Source organism: Microcebus murinus, chromosome 5 (assembly GCF_040939455.1).
Source record: "Microcebus murinus isolate Inina chromosome 5, M.murinus_Inina_mat1.0, whole genome shotgun sequence".
NCBI lineage: Eukaryota > Metazoa > Chordata > Mammalia > Primates > Cheirogaleidae > Microcebus > Microcebus murinus.
Window position 1 is genome coordinate 92,913,234 of NC_134108.1, and position 24,338 is coordinate 92,937,571.

At 37.0% G+C, this 24,338-nt stretch overlaps 1 protein-coding gene across 2 annotated transcripts in view; it reads right to left on the minus strand.

Annotated features, from left to right (window-relative positions):
- Positions 1-1,640: 1,640 nt before the first annotated feature.
- Positions 1,641-24,338, minus strand: part of FBXO9 (F-box protein 9) — a 29,408-nt gene continuing 6,710 nt past the window's right edge. For both annotated transcript variants that reach the window (XM_076003290.1, XM_076003291.1), the window contains 11 exons: positions 21,394-21,552; positions 18,788-18,845; positions 16,918-17,017; positions 14,311-14,441; positions 13,406-13,520; positions 8,003-8,121; positions 7,705-7,795; positions 6,590-6,685; positions 6,199-6,292; positions 3,754-3,905; positions 1,641-2,232 (listed from right to left, as the gene is read on the minus strand). In XM_076003290.1, the coding sequence (XP_075859405.1) occupies positions 2,124-2,232; positions 3,754-3,905; positions 6,199-6,292; positions 6,590-6,685; positions 7,705-7,795; positions 8,003-8,121; positions 13,406-13,520; positions 14,311-14,441; positions 16,918-17,017; positions 18,788-18,845; positions 21,394-21,552 (1,224 nt within the window). In that variant the 3' untranslated portion in view covers positions 1,641-2,123. The remainder of the gene's footprint in view (positions 2,233-3,753; positions 3,906-6,198; positions 6,293-6,589; positions 6,686-7,704; positions 7,796-8,002; positions 8,122-13,405; positions 13,521-14,310; positions 14,442-16,917; positions 17,018-18,787; positions 18,846-21,393; positions 21,553-24,338) is intronic.

Sequence of the window (24,338 nt, forward strand, 5' to 3'; positions counted from 1 at the left end):
GCTGGAAATAGTAATTTTTCCTAAATAAGTGAAAGTTGCTTTAGTGCTTGCAAAGAATTCCTTAAGTTTAAATTTGGTGTCTACTGGCTTTCTGCAACAGATCATCAAATCCAAGGATGAGTGGCAAAACAATAGACTCCCAAAATTCTACTTTTCTTAGAAATATATTTTTCTAACTATATTTGACGGTGTCCTAGTCAAGTCCTATTAATTTATACATCAAAAATAATAGTCATATTATGAAAAGCTGCCTTTTATTAGGCAAGCTGCTTTTCTCTTTTCCAACTTGAGAAACACATCATTTCTCAGACTGTTGCAAAAGGCCAACCTAAGAACTCTTATATACATATCCATATATATATATATACACATATATATATATATATTTTTTTTTTAGGCTAGTGAAGTGAAGCAGTGGGAGTGGAAAAGGAACAAAGGAATCTGTAACTGATTGTGATCAATTAGTTGTAAACACCACTGCACTCAGACCAGCCAGAACTAAGAAGTCTTCCTTCTGTACTCACACTGGATGTGTGGTTTTCATCTTTAACCACTTTGGGACCAATGTCAACTATAGTCGATAGCCACAGATGAACGTGCACAGAGACTAACTGACAGCTGTGATATGACTTTTCTAATTTTTCATTTATCAAAATAAAATTGTGAACATTTAAAAATAATGTAACGAAAACATGTATGTATATGTTACCTATTCTGATTTACAAGTAAAGCTGCCTGTAAAGTAAAACAAGTTTTCAGTGCTTTAAAGCTTTCCTCATCACACAAGAGCAAAACGGATGCATCGTCAATGCACAGCACAGACTGTCGTGCGGACTGTGAGTGCCGGCTGCGGGCAAGGTTTCTTGGCCGGTGAGCGCCGTACCAAAGTGGTTAATATAATGTGTATTCACTTTTTAAAAGGCCTATCCCATACTGAATTGTGGGAACCTATGAAGTGTCTTTTAATGTCAACACAAACTCGAATGAATGAAGATGAAAGCAATAGTGGCTATAGATGTTGATTTCTGAAAGTATATGACTACTTGACTCAAAACCAAAACCAAATTTGAATCTGGTAGAGGTCTACTACACAAACTCTGAAATTAAACACTAATATGACTGTTACTAGGAAAGGGCAACTCCTTTAAGTAAAAAGGTAACATACAATTTATTAGGTGGCTGGCTCTCTGCCAACTTTCATATCAAAACAAGAGTTAGGCCTGGCCTTGTGTGATCTTCCAACTACTTACTCTTTTATGAAGAATGATGACCGAATCAGTTGGTTGAGTTTGTTGAAGAGTTCAAGTCCTGAGGATTCACTCTTTCTCAGTTAATGTCATATATGTGTAAGGTGCCTAGATAAGGTCAGAGTATAGGGATCTATAGTCTGTGGGTACATATAAAGACCAATGATGAAATGAAGCAACACTGTTTTAAAAGACAGGGTCTCACTATGTTGCTCAGGCAGGTCTCAAACTCCCGGGGCTCAAGTGATCCTCCTACCTCACCCTCTCAAGTAACCGAGACTACAGGTACATGCCACTGTGCCCAGCTAGGGACAATGATTCCTAAGCCTCTGCTAGCTATCCTAGGATTGTTTGTTAAATATTATGGCATTTTTAAAAAGTGATCCAAATATATTTTCTTGAAAGAAATGTTTATTATCTTTATTGATGAAACAGTTTCAATCAAATCCAGAGCAAGTTTTCACATTTTCAGCCTTTAGTGCAAAGGCAATATGTCATGCGGGAAATAAAATGCTTATCCAGTGGTGCTCTCCTCTGAAATATATTAGGATGCTCAGGCAGAAAACAACTTATGTTACAGAAATCTCATAAATCTGCTTAAAAAGGACATGATTTAAACCCTCATATTAAGGTTTTTCACAACATAAATATGTTTAAACAACTTATAATTCAACTTCTTAATTTTAAAACAAAACACCCCAAGAATCAACTATCCCTTTAAATAAAAAAAATAATCAATTTATACTCTTCTTAAAAGAACTCCAACAATTTAAAATAAGTTCCAATTCAATATATATATGTACATTTATAACTTAGGTGATTTTGCGCTATATACTTTTATTCATGCAACAGTGACAGAGGACTGGACTTGAGGCTCTAAAGAGGCCTTTCTGAGAAAGCTGTGTAGCTCCTCACTCTGGCAAAGAACAAGGGAGTGTACATCTTGTCAATCTCAAAAGCACTGACTGCAGTCTCACCAGTTGATCTGGAAAGAAAGCACAAAATTACTAGTACCAGGAAATTTCAACACATTTAAAATCTTTTTGTGTTTGGCCGGGTCATTTTATGCTTTAGCCTTTTTCATTTTTAATTCATCTGGTTTTTTGTGTGTGTTTTTTTTTTTTTTTGAGACAGAGTTTTTCTTTGTTGCCCAGGCTAGAGTGAGTGCCGTGTCATCAGCCTAGCTCACGGCAACCTCAAACTCCTGGGTTCGAGCAATCCTACTGCCTCAGCCTCCCAAGTAGCTGGGACTACAGGCATGCGCCACCATGCCCGACTAATTTTTTCTATATATATATATTAGTTGGCCAATTAATTTTCTTTCTATTTAAAGTAGAGATGGGGTCTCGCTCTTGCTCAGGCTGGTTTCAAACTCCTGACCTTGAACAATCCACCCACCTCAGCCTCACAGAGTGCTAGGATTATAGGCGTGAGCCATCGTGCCTGGCCAATTCATCTTGATAAATTCTAAACAATATAGGCATATTGTAGAAAACTTGAAAAATTTAGAAAAGTATACAGTTTTGCATAATTCTACCACCCAGGTAGAACCATATGAAGTACTTTCTTCTAGAGTTTCTTGAGATCATACTCGTATTGGTAATTCTGTTTTTCTTTATTATTTTATTATTATTTTCCTGAGATTGTATTATTTTATTATTATTTTCCTGGCACTCTAACCTAGGCATTCTGTTGCCTAGGTTAGAGTGCCATGGTGTCAGCCTACCTCACAGCAACCTCAAACTCCTGAGCTCAAACAATCCCCCGCCTCAGCCTTCGAGTAGCTGGGACTACAGGCATGTGCCACCATGCCCAGTTAATTTTTTCTATATATTTTTAGTTGTCCGGCTAATTTCTTTCTATTTTTAGTAGAGACGGGGTCTCACTCTTGGTCACGCTGGTCTCAAATTCCTGAGCTCAAACGATCTGCCTGCCTCAGCCTCCCAGAGTGCTAGGATTACAGGCATGAGCCACCGCACCCGGCTTCATTTTGGATATTTTCTTGGTTTGAGGTAGTATTATACTGTGATTTTGCTTTATAATGTAATGTGGTTTTTTTGGCTTTTATTTTTGTTTGTTTTTTTGAGACAGAGTCTCACTCTGTTGCCTGGGCTAGAGTGCTGTGGCGTCAGCCTAGCTCACAGCAACCTCAAACTCCTGGGCTCAAGCAATCCTCTTGCCTCAGCCTCCCGAGTAGCTGGGACTACAGGCACGCGTCACCGTGCCTGGCTAATTTTTTCTATATATTTTTAGTTGCCCAATTAATTTCTTTCTATTTTTGGTAGAGATGGGGTCTCACTCTTGCTCAGGCTGGTTTCGAACTCCTGACCTCGAGCAATCCACCCACCTCAGCCTCCCAGAGTGCTAGGATTACAGGCGTGAGCCACTGCACCTGGCCTATAATGTAATGTTAACTCTGAGAAATTCACACATATCTGAGTTTCCTAAGCAGGATATAAACTATACATTTATGCTATATTTTTGGTATTTTTATTCATTCACCTACTTGTAAGTAATGTGACAAGAATGATGTATCCAGATGAGTTTGTTGAACCTCTGGTGACCACTGGAACACAGGTGTAGCCCCACATGAAAACTCTGATCTGCTTCTTGTACAGGGACACGACGAAAATATCTGTATTTGTAGTCAAGTGGTTTCTGTAAAAGAAAAGGTACATGAGCTATAATGAAACCTTATCTCACCTTATAAATGTTTATAAAAAACATGTAAGGCCCAGGCATGGTGGCTCACGCCTATAATCCTAGCACTTTGGGAGGCCGAGGCAGATGGATCACTCAAGGTCAGGGGTTCGAAAACAGCCTGAGCAAGAGTGAGACCCTGTCTCTACTAAAAAAAAAAAAAAATAGAAAGAAATTAATTGGCCAACTAATATATATCGAAAAAATTAGCCGGGCATGGTGGCACATGCCTGCAGTCCCAGCTACTCGGGAGGCTGAGGCAGGAGGATCACCTGAGCCCAGGAGTTTGAGATTGTTGTGAGCTAGGCTGACGCCACAACACTCTAGCCCAGGCAACAGAGTGAGACTCTGTCTCAAAAAAAAAAAAAAAACCCATGTAAGAGCGACATTAAAAGTAACAATATTTGCATGCAGTAAAGTTGTTTTGAATATCATGAGAATGTATGAATGCCTTGAAAAATGTTAAATACTCTAAAAATATCATGTTTTTCCTCCTCCTCCTCATCATCACAGTAATTCCAATAATGGCTGCATTATTTCTATTTACTAGTTCAAGAAATGAAGACCCAGGGACATCAAATGAGTTAACCAAAGACACACAGTAGTTTCAGAAATGTCTCCTTCCTCTAAGCCTAGTATTTCCTTCTACTAGAAAACACTTGGAATTTTTTTTTTTTTTTTGAGACAGTCTCACTCTGTTGTTCAGGCTAGAGTGCCATAGCGTCAGCCTAGCTCACAGCAACCTCAAACTCCTGGGCTTAAGCGATCCTGCTGCGTAGCTGGGACTACAGACACACTCTATTTTTTGTCGTTTGGCTAATTTCTTTTTATTTTTAGTAGAGACAAGGTCTCACTCTTGCTCAGGCTAGTCTCAAACTCCTGAGCTCAAGCAATCCTCCCGCCTCGGCCTCCCAAAGTGCTAGGATTACAGGCATGAGCCACCGCGCCCAGCCTAGAAAACACTTGGAATTTTTTTGAGAGACAAAGTAGTAACTAGTGAAGGCTGTAGAAAAAGCACAGAGTATGACTTATCTTTTGCAATAACAGTAAAGTATTCAGTGGAAAAATAGCCATGACAAGGTTCATTAGAATCACATTTCTGCAAATACTGCTGTTAAAAACACAAAAATGTAAATGCTGTGAATAGTTTCATTATATTCTATTCTGAAGAAAAAACAGGCACTGTAGATGGGAATTGCTAAACTCTTTCTATTAGATAAAACCTAAGCAACTGGGGCCTCACAATTCCCCAATTTTGAACTCAGGAAACTCAGTCAAAGCAACTATCTCTGCCTCTCAGACTGCTGCCCTAGCCTCCACGAGCCTACCAGAGGGAGGTGAAGATGCCAGCAACAGGTGGCCACTGGTGATAGGACTCACAGATGAAACCCTGACCTAACCATCTTGGTACATGATGTTAGAGAAGAGGTGGGGATTTCATACGAGAGAACTTTCTTTCAAAAACTGTTATTATAAAGGCAACAGGCAAATATTCTAATATATATGGGGGTATAAGTGTTAAGGTTACGTATATTACCCATGCTCCCCCCCCCCAGTCAGAGCCTCAAGCGTGACCATCCCCCAAACACTGCACATCTCACTCATTGTGTTTGTATATACCCATCCCCTCCTCCCCACTCCCACCTGCCTGTATATATTAATATTATAGTTTTCAACCAGGATTTTAAAAGTGCATATGAAGAAAGATTGTGGAAAAAAATTGGGTCTTCAGTTTAAGAGAATTTAAAGCACTCTAGAATGTAATGACATCAATAATCATATTTACCTGGCATTTTTTCCTTTTATAAGAATAGGAAGAAGGAAATTATCTTTCTTTCACTTATTTCCAATAGAAACTGAAGTTCTAAGAACATCCTTGTGAAAGAATTATCTATATAAGCTAATTTAGGAAAGAAAAAAACCTTGTGACTCAAAATGAGAAAAGCCAAAAACTACATTCAGGTATAGTTATTTCATAGGAGATTGTGGCTTCACATTTTCATATGTAAAAACACTGGACCATAATAAAAGGAACTATATGAAGAAAAACAAATAAGCTGATACAATAAAAATTAACTACATCTTAGAAAACTCTCCAGCTTTCTTTAGTAATATACTAGAAGTCAACATACACTTTGTATAATAATGTAAGTAATGAAACAGCATTTGTTTATTCCTTCTAATTAAGAATGGTTGAATGAACAGGGTATTGAAATAAAAAGAAAACTGTTAATTCCACTTGTATACTCACTTCTTCTTTTTTCTTAGTTATTACAGCAAATACTTTGGTCTGATTGTCTGTATCTTGTGACAAGCGATAATGACCCAGTAGAATTGCATCAGTTCTAAAAGATAAAAAAACACTTTAAGTCTAGGAAGCAAGGAATTACAACAGTGTTTACTAAACTTGCTTGAAAAGAATCAGCCAGGATGTAAGTTAATCTTGATTTCAAGGCCCCAAAGACCTTGCTAGTGAAGTACACTCTCTAAGAAGCAGCCCAGGAATTGGTATTTTTCACAAGTGCCCCCAAATGATTCCTTTTAAAATCATCCAGTATTAATCGAGGAGGCACTGGGTTACATTAACCCGCAAATAACCATATAAAATGTGGCCTAGACAGAAAGCCATAGAAAAACACTACCTGGTATTCCTAGTTCTTAATCGAGGAACAATGGACTGAGGCTCCTCAGGGGTTGTCAACATCATCACACTGCCATCAGGAAAGAATCTTATGTACCTATGTAAAAACACAAAAAACACCAAAACACACCACACACACACACGAAGTATAAAACATGTCCTTATTTATCAGCACCTAAACCTATTCACAGCTATGAAACCAAAACTAAAATACCAAGGGCCAAAGAACTGATAAAACATTAAAACCAAATGTGGGCCGGGAGTGGTGGCTCATGCCTGTAATCCTAGCACTCTGGGAGGCTGAGGCAGGAAGATCGCTCGAGGTCAGGAGTTTAAAACTAGCCTGAGCAAGAGCAAGACCCCATCTCTACTAAAAAGAGAAAGAAATTAATTGGCCAACTAAAAATATTTAGAAAAAATTAGCTGGGCATGGTGGCTCGTGCCTGTAGTCCCAGCTACTCAGGAGGCTGAGGCAGAAAGATCGCTTGAGCCCAGGAGTTTGAGGTTGCTGTGAGCTAGGCTGACGCCACGGCACTCTAGCCTGGGCAACAGAGTAAGACTCTGTCTCAAAAAAAAAACAACAAAAAAACCCCCTGAATGTGACTGACAACCTGTTAGTCTGGCAACAAAGAACTGAAGACATTTTATGATCTTCCTTAGGGGAAATGGAACTGGTGAACTTACAATTTCACTCACTGAGTAAAAGTTAGAATAAATGTTACTTCATTAAAGTTCTGTGTTTTTCCTACAGCACTAATGTCAAACAAAAGTGAGATCCTAAAATAATACAGTGATTAACATATCTTTATTTTTCAATGACAGTAATATTTGGTAAACAACAGAAATGAATAAAAAGCACAAGCTATTTGGAAAGGCAAATGAGTATACCCAAAAGACAATGAGAACTCTAAAATATGGAGGTGAGAAGGAATTATATATTTATATTAACCAATTGGTTTTTTGAGTACAATTCCTATGTTGTAATAATGGATAGAAATACTGAGGGTCATTTTGTGATTAAATCAAAAGCAACAAAGAACAGACGTCCATATAACTAATGAGCTAATTACGTGGAGAGAGAGAATTTTCCACTCACTCAGTTTACTACAGTTGTACCTGTAATATTCCACTTGGTGCCAGGCTCTATAGAAACCATCAAGAGACTGTTCCCCTTGACGAATATATGTTGTTTTACTGATATACACTCCTATTAAGAAAAAAGATTTTTTAAAAGAACATAAAAAACCTTTAAAAATTATAGTCCTATAACACACTTCCAGTTTTATTTTTATTATGTTTTCCCTTAAATATGCACATAGTACTTAGGTCCATTACAGAAAATTTAAACTATGTATTTATCAAAATCAGCATTACAGATTACCATTTCTCCTGAGTTCTACAGAGTTCAGCTTACCATCAAACCGAACACGAGGCCGTTCTAAAAACATCTCTCTCCAGGATGTGTATGGAACAAGTTTAATACAGCTTCTGCCCCAAACTTTTAAGCAGGCCAGACGCCAAATTTCAGGGTCTCTAGGGAATAAAGCATGACATCAATAAATATAAAAGCCTAAGTCCCTATATGCAGACATAAATATTTTTGCTATCAGCCATCTTTTATTCAGTAAATATTTATTATGCACCTGGGAGGCACTGTTCCAAGGACTTGGGAGGGATGGATGAACAAGGCAAAGGCCCTGCTCTTTCCCTGGTGGTAAAGCAAACAGAGAGAAGCTTTAGGTAGTATGCTCAGTGCAAGAATCAACCAAAAGACTAAGGGGAGTCAGCAAATAGAAATGACAGTGGTGAGGAAATAGAGACTATTTCAGACAGCGCAGCTGGGAAAGGCCTCTTTGGGAAGGTGACAATAGTCATGGGAAAAGTAACCCCAGCAGCAGCCACGGCAAGTGCAGGGCGCTGAGGCAGGAGTGTGACTGGTGGACTCACTAAAGTGAGCCAGGCGAAGCATGGACTAAATGATCTGAGAAATAGCCAGGGATAGATGAGGTAGGATCTTGCAGGTGGGAGTGGCTATTTATATGAGATGTTGCCACCAGAGGGTTTTGACCATGATTTATGCTTTTAAAAGATCATTCTATTGGATTTATGAAGAACATGCTCTAGGGGTATGAGTGGAAGCAGGGAGACCATGTAGGATGCCACGTCATAATCCAGACCAAACACAACAGTGGCTGACTCAGAATAATAGTTGTAGAAGTGGTGAAATGGTCAGAACAGAAGTAAATTTTGAAGGTAGCATCAATAGGACTTTGTTATGAAATTAGTGCAGAAAGCTAAGTTAAACATGTATTTAAAGTTGACATGATTCTGATATAGCTCAAAATATTTTTAACTCCATCTATAATTTAAAATATTATTTTGTTTTTTAAAAGAGATGGGGTCTTGCTATGTCACCTAGGCTGGTATGCAGTGGCTATTCACAGGCATGATCCCACTACTAATCAGCACGGGAGTTTTGACCTTCTCTGTTTCTGACCTGGGTCAGTTTACCTCTCCTTAGGCAACCTGGTGGTCTCCCACTCCCTAGAGGTCACCATATGGATGCAAAACTTAAGAGTGGACACCTGATCAGCATAGTACACTATAGCCCAGAATTCCTGGGCTCAAGCAATCCTCTCACCTCAGCCTCCCGAGTAGCTGGGACTACAGGCATGTGCCACCACTCATAGCTTAATATTAAGTTTTTTGTTTTTTTTTTTTGAGACAGAGTCTCGCTTTGCTGCCCAGGCTAGAGTGAGTACCGTGGCGTCAGCCTAGCTCACAGCAACCTCAAACTATTGGGCTCAAACAATCCTCCTGCCTCAGCCTCCTGAGTAGCTGGGACTACAGGCATGTGTCACCATGCCTGGCTAATTTTTTCTATATATTTTTAGTTGGCCAATTAATTTCTTTCTACTTTTTAGTAGAGACAGGGTCTCGCTCTTGCTCAGGCTGGTTTCGAACTCCTGACCTTGAGCAATCCGCCCGCCTTGGCCTCCCAGAGTGCTAGGATTACAGGCATGAGCCACCACGCTCGGCCTTAATATTAAGTTTTAAAGGAGCAAAAACTACTTATATTAGCACTGGACCACAAAAGATATATCCCCCCAAATTTATGTTGAAATGTGCACTTAAAATGTCTTCTTTTGGACATTACTTTTACTTGATGATGACACAAAGTTTTATTCCTGAAAATTCCTGCTTTCTTAACCAATCCCTTCTTTATTATGTTTTCTCATGTATAATTACAAGTTAATGGAATAACTGTGAAAGTTGTCAAAATCAAAATGGAATCACTAATATTAAGAAAATCCTGACAACTGTAATCCTAGCACTTTGGGAGGCCAAGAAGGGAGGATCACTTGAGGCCAGGAGTTTGAGACCAGCCTCAGTAATAGCAAGACCCCATCTCTACAAAAAAAATTAAAAAAAAAAAAATTAATGATGAAATAAAAATTTCCAAAATTCTAATAAAGAAACTGATGGGTTCATTAAACTGCTAGTTAAGAAAAAGCAAAACAAAAAATTAACTACATGAAATTGATGGAGGTAATTAAAGATGTTTTTAAGACTTTTATTTAAAACACTGTTGGTTCTTTTCTTAAATGTTTTATTTTCCAGATTTAAGGAATTTTTCTCTCATAAGCTATCTATCATTTACAGTAATTTGGTAAAGCATACTTTTGTGAATACAGGTAGAAGCGTTTGCTTTTTCACACTGCTTGATTCCTCCAAAATTCAGAAACAATTCATAAGTATTCTTATTTACATAAGTTCAATAAAAATCTACTCTCTCTTTATAAATAGGATACAATTGTAAACATTGGTTATATTACCAAGGTTGACTGAAATATCATATTTAATAATGTGTATAAAATACCTGGCTTCAAGAGTTCTCAGCCCTTAGAGTGAGTAAAAACTGTCACTTCCTGGCAAGCACAAGGAACCTTAAGCATGCAAGTAAAATCTAAAGTCTGCTTTGGTTTGGCTTCCTAGCCTCAAGATGTTTTTAAATCCAAGATTCCTATATAATCAACATACAGAAAAAAAGTTGTATTTCTAAAGAAAAACTATAATACATCTGTTATCAGACTATGGTCTTGTGCATTGTTTTTAAGTTCTTGTTATCTACCTGAAGACTGGATTAGTTCCTGAATTTGCCTAATTTCCTCCAATATTTGGTTATACTCCAACTGAAAACAAAAGCTGCTCTGTTCCAAAAGCCCTATAAGCTGAAACTATTCAAATTTTAAAATATGAGCCTCATGCCTGATGTATGGGCCACGTAAAAAGTTCACTAAACAGTCCAACATCATGACTACAGATATTAAAACTATGAGTAAGGAGGAGAAGTTAATGTTTTCATGTTGTAGACAGCTATTCCTAAGACATACAAAGATTTTTACCCCCTTCTTAATGCTACCCTTTCCACTTGAGAGGATGACGGTGTAATTCTGCAGTCCCCAACCCCCATCCTCAGAGCAGTACCAGTCTGTGGCCTGTTAGGAACCTGGCCGCACAGCAGAAGATGAGCAGGCGAGCAAAGCTTCATCTGTATTTACAGCCACTCCCCATTGCTTGCATTGCTGCCTGAGTCTTGCCTGCCCTCATCCATGGAAAAATTGTCTTCCATGAAACTGGTCCCTGGTGCCAAAAAGGCTGGAGACCACTGGAATTGAAATTTCACAATCAATAGCTTCTGCTGGTAACTTAACAGAACCTAACCTAAGACATCGTTCGGTATCCATTGGTTAAATAAGAAAGTGTGCTATTGCTACTACCACATGCTATACCTGCAAAAATTCCTCTAGGAAATTTGAGACCCATATACATAAAATAAGAAAACAAGCCACATGGTTACAACAGTCTCACCTAATTCCCTACAGTCATTTGATTTATTCAAATAGTTGTCTTTAAGCCTAGACACATGGTTCAAAACCATTATGCAAACCAGAATGTCATAGTACTATTAATTTTACTCTGTATTTTCCTTTTTCAAATTTTGCATCTATTACTTGCTAAATTTTTATAGAAGCACAACTCCTAACAAAATAATCTTGGCCTAGCACTTTGAGATGATAACAAAACACTATGGAACAGACAAAATTGAACTTAGTAATGGATTCCAGGTAGACTTAGCCTGGGAGCCACTTTCTTCAAAACTCCCTTATTTCTCAAAAGTAGTTAAAAGGGCTGTGACACTGACTCCAGTTGCCAATCACTTCCCCCCATGGGGATGAGACCAGCAACCAAGACAGGTTCATCCTGGCACTGTGGGATGTCAAAACCTAACTACAGGATAACTTACTAATGATACTTTTGAAGAAAGATCTTGATGAAAAGGGCAAAATGGGCCAGGCGTGGTGGCTCACGGCTGTAATCCTAGCACTCTGGGAGGCCCAGGTGGGTAGATTGCTCGAGGTCAGGAGTTTGAAACCAGCCTGAGCAAGAGCGAGACCCCGTCTCTACTTTAAATAGAAAGAAAATTAATTGGCCAACTAATATATATAGAAAAAATTAGCTGGGCATGGTGGCACAAGTCTGTAGTCCCAGCTACTCGGGAGGCTGAGGCAGTAGGATCGCTTGAGCCCAGGAGTGTGAGGTTGCTGTGAGCTAGGCTGACGCCACGGCACTCACTCTAGCCTGGGCAACAAAGCGAAACTCTGTCTCAAAAAAAAAAAAAAAGGTGGGGGAGCAAAATGTAAAAGTTGTTAAAATCAAAATGAGATCATCACTACTGTTAAGAAAACCCTGACAAAAAGAGCCAAGGAAGATCATGGAGAGAAGGTTATCACTTCTCTTGTGTGCCTGATAACAAAAAGACTCTACAAAAAACAAACCCTGTACAAAGGCCATTGCAACCTTACACAAATAATACTTTCTGAGGAAATCTGCCCGGCAATAGCCTGTCCAACCTCAAACTGTTATCACCCTTGTTATTGATCTTTGTAGCCAAGGGTAATTATTTCAAAACAATTATGTAATCTTCATTATTTTTTCTTTAAAAACCTTTGTCTTCCTTTACACCTCCCTGAATATGTACACAGTATTTCCATTGGGCATATGTATTCATACTGCAATGTCCTATTTCCAAATAAATGTTTTCTTTAGAGAACTTCTCTCTGTTATTTAGGTTAACATAACAATTCTAGAGACTCAAATTTCAAAAGGTTGGTGGCAAGACACTACATATTTAATAGATGCTTGTTTCAGCATTTTGAATATTTTATGAGAAATACAAGATTCCAAATGGAATCTTTAAATAAAAGTTATTTAAAAATAATGTATCTGAATTTTAAAAACTAGAGTTATAAAAAAAATTCTAGATGCTAAGGACTAAGTATATATTTCTATATGAGATATCCATGAAAGATGAATCTCTCATGATTTTAGATTGAACTATGATTATTCTTCACATAGCGAGATTTAAAAATATAGGATAACGTTTAAGGAGCCAAAAGTACAATCATTATCACTCAATGGGTTTAGAGTTACTATAAAAATGACTTTAATACATTTTTATAATATAATTGTTTTTTCCAAATTAGCTAAGCTAGCCTGTAATCCCTATGGAAGTGATATGTGTGAACAGATGTAGAACATTTGTTCTACATATTATTCTATACCCTGGAAATGTAAAACATTCTAGCTTTTAAATGCTAAATTGTTTGAGAAAATCACATTAAGCACAGCTTAGCAAAACTTCTGTTTGTTCTAAGTTTTTACCCAGAACATCAATCAAGTTCTTTTATCAAAATCGGCAAAGAAATTTAATTGTTTTCACCACTGCCTGAGTTAAGAAAAAAACAGGACATACCTAGCACAGATGTAGAATCCTCTGCACACCAGCGACAACTGCTCTAATGATCTAAGGTCCAAGTCACTAGACACCACCCACCGGAAGATGTACATCAGGACTTCCATTGGCAGTGCTGCAAAAGAAAATCACTCTTCACTGACTCTTCTATATGTCCTTCTATTGTCACAACCACGTTCTCAGTGCATTAATGCATTCCTAGAAATTTATGAATCAAACTCTTGGTATTGCTCAGAGCTATGGCATGAATGTACTTAACTACCCAATAGTAATTAATGGTTCTTATTACCAAGACACAAATATCTTTATTTTTTCAGTAAAGAATAGATAATGAGCTATTTTTATAAAACACCCTTTTCCCATGAAAGATTTTACTGCTATGACATATTAACATAAATGTGTTAGAAAAATAGTCTACCATATGTGTGTGATCCAAATTGAATTTATTAACAATAAAAAGTTATTTTCATTTCCTTGAAAAGTTTCAATTGTCTTCTCTGAAAAATCCCATAACTAATTAATATTTAACATATGAAAAGAAAACATTTATTTCTAAATATTTAGCCTGTCTCAGGACTACTGTCCAACTTGGCTAAAATGCCTCATGATACCAGTATTCTTCCAATTTTCTTAGGGCTACCTCAACAACTCAGACTCACCCTCTTAGATATTCACTGAAAAAAGTATAACATCCTTAAACAACTGTAGTGTTGTATTACAGACACTGCTCTGCTTCAGATTTTGAAAAGCTTATCAGTATATACAAATAGTGATCATAACTAGATCTCCCACCATATCCTGAACTAGGGCAGCTATTATCTGGCAACTTAACTGACCTTATAAATTTAGAAATCTTTAATCTGAGGTTTATTTTTCATTGAGTAACAAAAACCAAGAATCTACACCTGATATGTGAGTCTGACTGTTCTCAAGCTCAGGCTGACACAGTTTGAGCACAGACTCCTGAAATGTGAGTTGCTGCTGGAAGTAGGACAAGAGATCTGCCATTTTGCTATCATCATCATTATCTTCAATGCTGAAAAGAGAAGGAAGGTGAGCAAATTAAGTGCCTCAGTCTACAAACATATAGTTTAAAAACTAAAACTGATTTTTCATAGCACTTTCAAATTTGCTTTACAAAAAGTCACCTAAAAGCTTATTCAAAATGTGATACTTTTTGAAATGTGATAATAGTTTATCCCACCTTACAAAGTACTACCATACCAAGTTCTTCCAAAGAAAAAAGCTTTGGTAATTACCATTCAGAAAGAATTGGGATTTTTCAGATACAGGTTTTGGGATTTAACTAATTAGTTTTATTGGAAAGCGGAGATTTCAGGAGTTAGTAAAAAATTTCAAATGATTTGAAAGTAATCAAATGTAAGTAGATTCTTTATGTAAGTTTTATGTAAGTAAATTCTTTAAGTGATCCTAATCCATTCTAATTGGATAAAAATCAAATATACAGATGCCACCTGAGGTACTTACCAAGGATTTTCTAATGGATGTGCCTTAACTTATCACCTACCTTTAGGGAAGAAAATACCTAATTTGAAAAAACTTTAGGGTTCATAAATCATCTACCAATACACACAAATGTATAGTTAAGAGTTCTAAAAAATATTTAGTTTTCCATTTTTGCTGAATTAAACCTGAAAGATCATCAGACTTACAAAAAGGCTTATATGAGGATGAATTCAGAAAACCAGGAAGGGCTTTTTATAATACAACAAAAAGCAAGTATGGTTGAGGTTAGAAGGACTCTTAGCTATTCTACAAACACTTTATGGGAAAGGCAAAGAAACATCTAGGGCTTATCATATTTTATTATCCTTAAAGAACTTTCCCAGCCTTTGGGTTTGTATAAAGAGATGAGGAAGAAGAGAAATGCTTCTTTAATATTTTAATACAATCTTTCTTTTTGTAAAACAGAGAAAGCGTCCTGCTGTTCAGGCTGGTCTCAAACTGCTGACCTCAAGTGATCCTTTCACCTTGGCCTCCCGCAGTGCTATTTTCTTTTTCTTTGAGACAGAGTCTCCCTCTGTTGCCTGGGCTAGAGTCCCATGGTGTCAGTCTAGCTCACAGACATCTCCAACTCCAGGACTCAAGTGATCCTCCTGCCTCAGCCTCCGGAGTAACTGGGACTACAGGCACGTGCTACCACACCAGGCTAATTTTTTTTCTATTTTTAGTAGTGACGGGGTCTCACTCTTGCTCAGGCTAGTCTCAAACTCCTGAGCTCAAACGATCCACCTGCCTTGGCCTCCCAGAGTGCTAGGATTACAGGCGTGAGCCACTGCACCCAGCCAATACAACCCTTTTTTAACAGTACTTGGCATCTATTTATAAAACTAAATGTTGTCTACCCAAACATTTAGGTAGGGTCTAAATGACCCTAACCACATTTAAAGAAGGTTTAGAAAAAGCTAAAATCATTAATTTTAAGTATGAACTTCCTCACACTGTTAACTATAATTTGGTGAGCAGTATCACTAGCTGAAAATTCAAACAGTCAATTAATACTGCCTTCAATGAGATGTTTTCAATATAAATTATCCAAAGCTTAAGTGTTAATACCATATGCAGTTTCAAACACTGGCAATAACATATGTTATCAATAAAGGTAACAATTATTTCATGAGAGGTAATATAATAGCTAATATATCTCATTATCAAAACTCTATTTTTCTATGTATTGCCCACTCCTGACATTCTATCATGGGTACTGCCTCTCTTCCCTTCTAATACCAGTAAACTAACTGGCTTTGGGGAATAGAGGGATTAAGCTAAAACAGTTTTATAATTATTTTACTAATAGCTTCAAAAGTATCATCTTAAAAATATGTTCTCTTGATTTCTGTCGATATAAAACAGTCAATGCTATTTCATGCCATTTGATGCAAGTGGCATCTGTACAATGAAACATTACTTCTTTTAGGAATGCTTATATTTAGCACCTGTGCTTTTAAACAAATGTTAGAGTTTAAATGTTCTACCTACATACATTGAGAATAAAATTTTATTACAGTTTAGCATTTTTCTAATATAATTAAAAGCCTTTTATAAAATGTAAAGTTTCAAATATATACAAAAAGAGAGAGACTAGTGAAATAAAAATCCCATGTACCCATTACCCAATTGCAACCATTATTAATATTTTGCCAACTTTGGCCTAATTAGATTTTAATACTTTCTACTTCAAATAGGTTTCAAGACGTTGAAACGTATCCTTTTATTTCTTTCAGTAATCTGCTTTTGTTAAAAAAATAAAAATTAAAAAATACTTTCATCACCTTGTTTTTTATTATCCGTTTAAAACGTGCATTTCTATATGCTAATCTTAAATTGCCCTAATTGAAAAATTTCTACAATTTTATAAACAAGGATATACCAAAGACTATATAGCTTAACAGAATTAGCACCATATTCTTATCATGTTAAGAGTCAACAGGGCAAAGACGCTTAACTTTAACAAACTCTATGCATTACTGTCTATCAAATTATATACGCACTAGCTGTTTCCAACGCCATCACCATCTGGAGACCGGGTATAAGTAATCTTGAACTCTATATCAGGTACAAGTTGCATAGCCCTACGATAAAACTTGATGGCTAAAAGAAGAAATAAAGCTAAATTAGCTATAACCATACATTTTGTCATTTCCTTTGATTACCCTTAACTGTGGTTTAATTTGGTAACTTTCTTTACAAACAGCCAACTTCCCTTTTTCTACATGCAACAGTATTCAGTGAGTGACACAAACTTATTTCCAAACCTTATTCCTCAGAAAGCAGTTTTTCTAAAGCTAACAGGTTATAGAAGTTTAAGACGTTATATTTGCTCTTATCTTTTAGCCCTTTCCATCTTTTTCCTCACCCTCTTATGTATTGTGATTTTTATAGGGTTATCTTTCTTCAGGCTCTGAAAATACAACTGCTATAGCCCCCAACCCTCAAAAAAAAAAAAAAAAAAAAAAAAAAAAAAAAAACCCACGCTTTTAAGCAAACTTTTTTCCTAGGACACAGAGTTGAGGAAAATCAAATGCTTCCTATTAGGTGGAATACAAAGAACAACTCTTTGGAATTTATCCTACAAATCCAACTTCCTTTAGCCCACCTGTCTCTTATTTAGTTAAATAACCTTTAAAACCTTTTTTTTTTTTTAAATAAATCTCCTGGTCAGGTGGTTTAGAGCTGTAATATTCAATAATCTCTACCCACAGAGATATACCAACAAAACTTGGGCCTGCAGAGGCCAACTAGCTCTTTTTCCCTTGGATGAAGTCTATTCAATTCATTATAGGCTGCCATGTTCTACTACTGTGGGTGAATTACCATACACTAAATGGAGATGGGAATCTCACAAACTAAGAAAGACTGCATAAGGACTTGACCAATTAGGCTATCTTAAAATCCAAGTAAAAATATCACTAGAAGAAACCTGCACATAAACACAGTAACTCTTAATATTATTTGGGGAGCATTTTCCAATGATTCAAGCACAAGCATTTTTCCCAGGCCCCAATTATTATCTTTACTATCACAAAATGAAAGCATAATTACAAACCTAATATGGTAAACAGCCCTACAATTTTGCTTACCTATACATTTCTAGGGTTAATAAAATAGACAAAGCTAAAGTGCATTGCTGTTGGTAAAATGTAAATTTGAACTTAGGAAAACATCTGTATGTTCCTCAATTTATCCTTTTTTTTAAAAATTTATCCTTTATATTCCCATCCTCTGCAGTAATTTTCACCTATAAAAGGAGCATATCCTGTTTTAAAGTGAATAATTTTTAAGACATTATTAATGAAGAATAAATACTAAAACTGTAGAAAAAGGTTATTTTACTCATCCTACCAATCAATGTGTTGATGATTCCCAGCAACATCTTTTTGTGAAGAGACAGGTTATGTAGAAATACAATTTTTATTATTTTTGATTTCTTAAAAAACAATTTCAAATACAGGTGTCTCTCTATATCTGTGGGTTTCAGATTCTTGGATTCAACCAATTACAGGTCAATAATATTGAGTTAAAAAAATAACAACATGAATTCAAGATATATAACAACTATTTATATAGCATTCACATTGTATTAGTTATTGTAAGTAATCTAGAGATAATTTAAAGTTATGGGAGGATGTGAGTAGGTTATATGTAAATACTACAGCATTTTATACATGGGACTTGAGAATCCCCCAATTTTGCTATCCACAGGGGGGCCCGGGGCCAATCCCCCATGAATATCGAGGGACCACTATACATGAAGACTGATGTTCTGACTAAATACGTTAACAGTAAAAAACAAAATATTGATTAACGGAGTTGTTCTTCAGAAACATCATGAAAATATGATCCTGGGCCCCAAGTTTTTACCTTCATAGAGAGCTCCATTTTGTTCTTCTTCTACTGCTTTTAGGAAGAGTTCTCGAGCCTATAAAAATATAAAGTGACAATTTTTGAAAATCTGTATTAAAATTAGTATGGATGGCAGAAGGGGGCTTTTTCAAAAAATGATGCTTAAACAATTGGATATCCATAGGTAAAATAATGAACCTCGATCTAAACCTCATACCTTACACAAAAATTAACTTGAAATGGATGATAGGCTTAATTGTAAAATGTAAAACCTATAAAACTTATAGAGAAAAAAAATCTTGTAGCCCTAGGACTAGGCAGAGTTCTTATGGTTGATACCAAAAGCACTATCCATAAAAGGAAAAGTTGATAAATTGAACCTCATCAAAATTAAAAAACTGTTGTTCTATGAAATGCCCTATTAAGAGGATGAAAAACCAAGCTACAAACTGGAAGAAAATATTTGCAAGCCACATATTAAACAAATAACTTGTTTCTAGAATACATAAAAAAAACTCTGAAAACTCATCAGCAATCCAATTAGAAAAAGCATAAACAGATATTTCACAGAGAGGATATATAGATGATGGGAAATAAGCACATGAAAAGATACTCAACATCATTAGCCATTAGGGAAATACAAATTAAAATCACAATGAAATATCACCACACTCATCAGAATGGCTAAAATTAAAAAGTAAAGACAAGACCAAATGCTGCTGAGGATGTGTAGAAACTGGATCCCTCATACATTGCTGGTGGAAACATAATATGGTACAGATACTCTGGAAGACAATTTGGCAGTTTCTTTTAAAAATAAGCATTTACCATAGAACCTAGCAATTGCACGCTTGGACACCTATCCCAGAGAAACGAAAATTTATGTTCATGCAAAAACTTGGACCAAGATAGTCACAGCAGCTCTATTCTAACAGCCAAAAATTGGAAACAACTCGAATGTCCTTCAACCAGTAAATACATGGTTAAATGGGGGTACATCCATACTATTCAATACTACTCTGCTATAAGAAGGAACCACTGATAAAACAAGTTGGATGGATCTCATGGGAATTATGTTGAGGGAAAATTGCCAATCTCAAAAGGCTACAAACTGTAGATTCCATTTATACAACATTCTTGGAATATCAAAAGTATTCTGGCCGGGCTCGGTGGCTCACACCTGTAATCCTAGCACCCTGGGAGGCCGAGGCGGGTGGATTGCTCGAGGTCAGGAGTTCGAAACCAGCCTGAGCAAGAGTGAGACCCCGTCTCTACTTTAAATAGAAAGGAATTAATTGGCCAACTAATATATATAGAAAAAATGAGCCGGGCATGGTGGCGCATGTCTGTAGTCCCAGCTACTCGGGAGGCTGAAGCAGGAGGATCCCTTGAGCCCAGGAGTTTGAGGTTGCTGTGAGCTGGGCTGACGCCATGGCACTCACTCTAGCCTGGGCAACAAAGTGAGACTCTGTCTCAAAAAAAAAAAAAAAAAAAAGTATTCTGATTGTGGTGGTGGTTACACAAGCTACATATGTAATAAAACTGTACCGACTATTTATACACATACACACAGATAACTGCTTGTAAAAGTACAGAAGATTTTAGTCATCATGGTAATGTCCATTACTTAGTGATCAATAATTGTCTGTGAACGAAAACTTGGACCTGACGGTATACAGATGACAGCCTCTATGAAGAAGAGAATGACAAAAAGTGAAATGAGGCCAGGCACGGTGGCTCACTATAGCCTGGGCAACAAAGCGAGACTGTCTTAAAGAAAAAGTGAAATGGTGTGCCAAGCCTACTCCATATGAATAAATACCAGGAGAGAGGTGAATAGTTAGACAGTATTCAAAATATTTTCAGTGTGAGCACTTTCAAAATTTTCCAGAATAAAGAAAAGATTAAGGGATGGGCAAAAACCTACTTAACAGGTACAATGAACACTATTTGGGTGATGGGCACACTTATAACCCTGACTCAAGCATTACAAAAGCTATCCATGTAACAAAAACATTTATACCCCCTTAATATTTTTCAATTAAAAAGAAAAAGAAAAACTGTAGTGAAAAGAACACATCAATTGTTTCCAGGATTGATGCCAAATGGCAGTAAGAACCTTTATAGGGTGATGGAATTATTCCATATTATGATTACGGTGGTGGCTTCCCTAATAAAGTTGACAAAAAAATAGAAATGCTTAATACATTACTGTAAATCAATCAACTCAAAACAGAACAAATACTGCATTAAGACCTTTGGAAAGGCATTAACATGTAGGCAAGTTTTTTCCCTTCTGGGCTTCTATTAATAAATTAAGAGGCATCAATCTATTAGAGACCAAATGAATCTCACAGGTCTATACATTAGCAACAGACAGTACCATGAAGATAGTGTACCTACAGGGAAAGAAGCTCATGGAGGAGGAGTGGTATAATCCAAAGTATCTAGAAATTACTGAGGGATGTGTAAACTAATATACTGGTCAAAATTGTCCTCATGTGGAAAAATTTTACAAATTACGTGCTTTATGTCCCAAGAGTTGGATTATTATTACTTAGGTTAGTAAAAGTTTCTATGTGCCTCCAAAAAAGGTAATTTGTTACAATGTCAATAATACTTAACTTTTCTTCTTTTGCCTGTTCTTGTTTTCCTTTGGTATCTGCTGCTGCTTTCAGTAGAGATCCTCTAGCTGCTCTGCAAGGTCGATTTTCTAACTTGCTAGAGCCTACACCTGGGCCAAGTTCAAACATCCACTGAGCTCGGAACATCTGGAGTTGTGCCTACAAGGAGAAAAGTATTTTATGATGCATCGAGAAAGGGTAGCTCAATTCTGGAACAACTTATTAATATATCCAACATTTACTTCCATATATATACTTATTCTACAACCAGAAAACATTGTCTTCTAAATTACTAAATACTCATTAAATGCCTGTTATCTTTTGAAATAATTTTCTGCTTAAAATCTTAACTAATCACGAAAATTAGCCTAAAATATTAATAAGTCAATAGAGCAAAAGCATAACAATATTGGGAACCAAATTTTAATCAGAATTGAAAATATAAGCCAACATTTAGGGACTAAAGCTATAAATTTCCAATAATTTGTTAATGAATATATCATCTAACACACATTAAGAGTGCTGCTAAAAATTCTGTAGGTAAGCACAAAGTCTTACTCTTTTTTTTGAGATAGAGTCTTGTTTTGTTGCCCAGGCTACTGTGCTGTGGCATCAGCCTTGCTAACAGCAACCTCAAACTCCTGGGCTCAAGCGATCCTCCTGCCTCAGCCTCCCAAGTAGCTGGAACTACAGGCATGCGCCACCATGCCTGGCTAATTTTTTCTATATATATTAGTTGTCCAATTAATTTCTTTCTATTTAAAGTAGAGACGGGGGTCTCACTCTTGCTCAGGCTGGTTTCGAACTCCTGACCTCGAGCAATCCGCCCGCCTCGGCCTACCAGAGTGCTAGGATTACAGGCATGAGTCACCACCCCCGGCCACAAAGTCTTTCTTTAATAAATGTTTTGTATTTCAAAAAGAAAACATCTTTTCTCATACATAGTATTTAAAAAATTTTAGGCTGGGCATGGTGGCTCACGCCTGTAATCCTAGCACTCTGGGAGGCCAAGGCAGGCCTCGGGCGGATTGCTCGAGGTCAGGAGTTCCAAACTAGCCTGAGCAAGAGTGAGACCTCGTCTCTACTATAAATAGAAAGAAATTAATTGGACAATTAATATATATAGAAAAAAATTAGCCGGGCATGGTGGCGCATGCCTGTAGTCCCAGCTACTCGGAGGCTGAGGCAGCAGGATTGCTTGAGGCCAGGAGTTTGAGGTTGCTGTGAGCTAGGCTGACGCCATGGCACTCACTCTAGCCCAGGCAACAGAGTGAGACTCTGTCTCAAAAAAAAACAAAATTTTAAACACATAAAAAGTGAGGTTCCCCTGTATGGTAGACTCTGATGTGCCGCCCAGATTCCCCTACAGGAATAAATAACTATTTACCCCAGCTGCTGGCAGTAATGCCTGAAAACATCCCTGAGTTTCTAGCCCTTTTGGGTATTGCCTCAGCAAGATCACACTGCCTTCTCAATCCCCACACAATGACTGATCAATGGCTGATAAAGACTTGGCTCTCTCTTGCAACTCTGGTCAGCTCTGAAAGGGTACTCCATCTTCAGAACTCCCTGGGGATGGCTAAGGCAGTCCATTAAGACTGCACAGCAGCTGGACTTCTCCCCCTGCCTGCTGCTGTTGCTTCCCTCTCTCCCTTCCATAGGTGTCGATCCCAAGAGCACTTTCTAGTAAACCTCCTGCAAGGCAATCTTCACCTGGGTGGGCTTCCCTCTCCTGGGGAACTGCTTCTCCCAAAGAGGACCACTGCTAACAGGATTGTATATATTATCCCTAGCTTCCTTTTTTTTTTTTTTTTTTTTTTGAGACAGTCTTGCTCTGTCACCCCAGCTTGAGTGCAGTGGCATCATCATAGTTCACTGCAACCCCAAACTCTTGGGCTCAAGTGATCTACCTCCTTCAGCCTCTCAAGTAGCTGGGACTATAGGCACACATGACCACACATGGCTAATTTTTCTATTTTTAGTAGAGACAGGGTCTCACTCTTGCTCAGGCTGGTCTCAAACTCCTGACCTCAAGCTATCTTCCCTCCTTGACCTCCCAGAGTGTTCAGAGTGTTAGGATTAGAGGTGTGAGCCACAACACCCAGCCCCTAGCTTCCTTAAAAAAAATACCTAAAATGTTTTTAAAATTAATTTTTCTATATTCTATACACTTTGTTCTCAAACTCCTAAAATATTACACATATATTTCTAATCTACAGAATCTTTAGCAGCATTTAATGTCTATTGAGAATCTATTCCAAATAAATATTATAAAAATTATAAGTTTGGTGAGATGTACTTAATTACAGTGAATTTTTTTTTCCTAGTTCAATGTATAAAAATTTACCTCATCCTTTTAAATGGCTCCAGTGCATTTCACTGCATAGATGCATCATTTCTTGAGCCCAAGTAATGGATATTTGAGTTGTATGTCTTTCCATATATAATAATGCTATAATAAACATCTTTCTACATGCATATTTACTGACTTTCCCCATTATTTCCTTCAGATTAACTTCCTGGAAGTAGAATTGCTGTATCAAAGGGAATACATGGTTTTCATTTTGATCCATATGGACAGTCTGCCCTCCAGAAAAGTTGCAGCAATTTATATTTTCATGTACACTGCATTAGTGTTTTCTCATAGCCTGAAGAGCAATGGACATTATTCACCAATCTGATTAAATTATTAATGAGACTAATTATCTCTTGAAATATTTAGTGGCCATCTATATTATTTTTTCCATTAACTGTCCATTCATATCTTTCTATCCTGTGTTCCTCTTACTAATTTACAAGAGTGCTCTATATACCGAGAATATGAATCCTCTGCCCATATGTGGTAAATGGTTTTTCCAGCTGACTTTTTTTTTTTTTCTGAGACAGAATCTTACTCTGTTGCCTGGGCTAGAGTGTGGTGGCATCATCATAGCTCACTACAACCT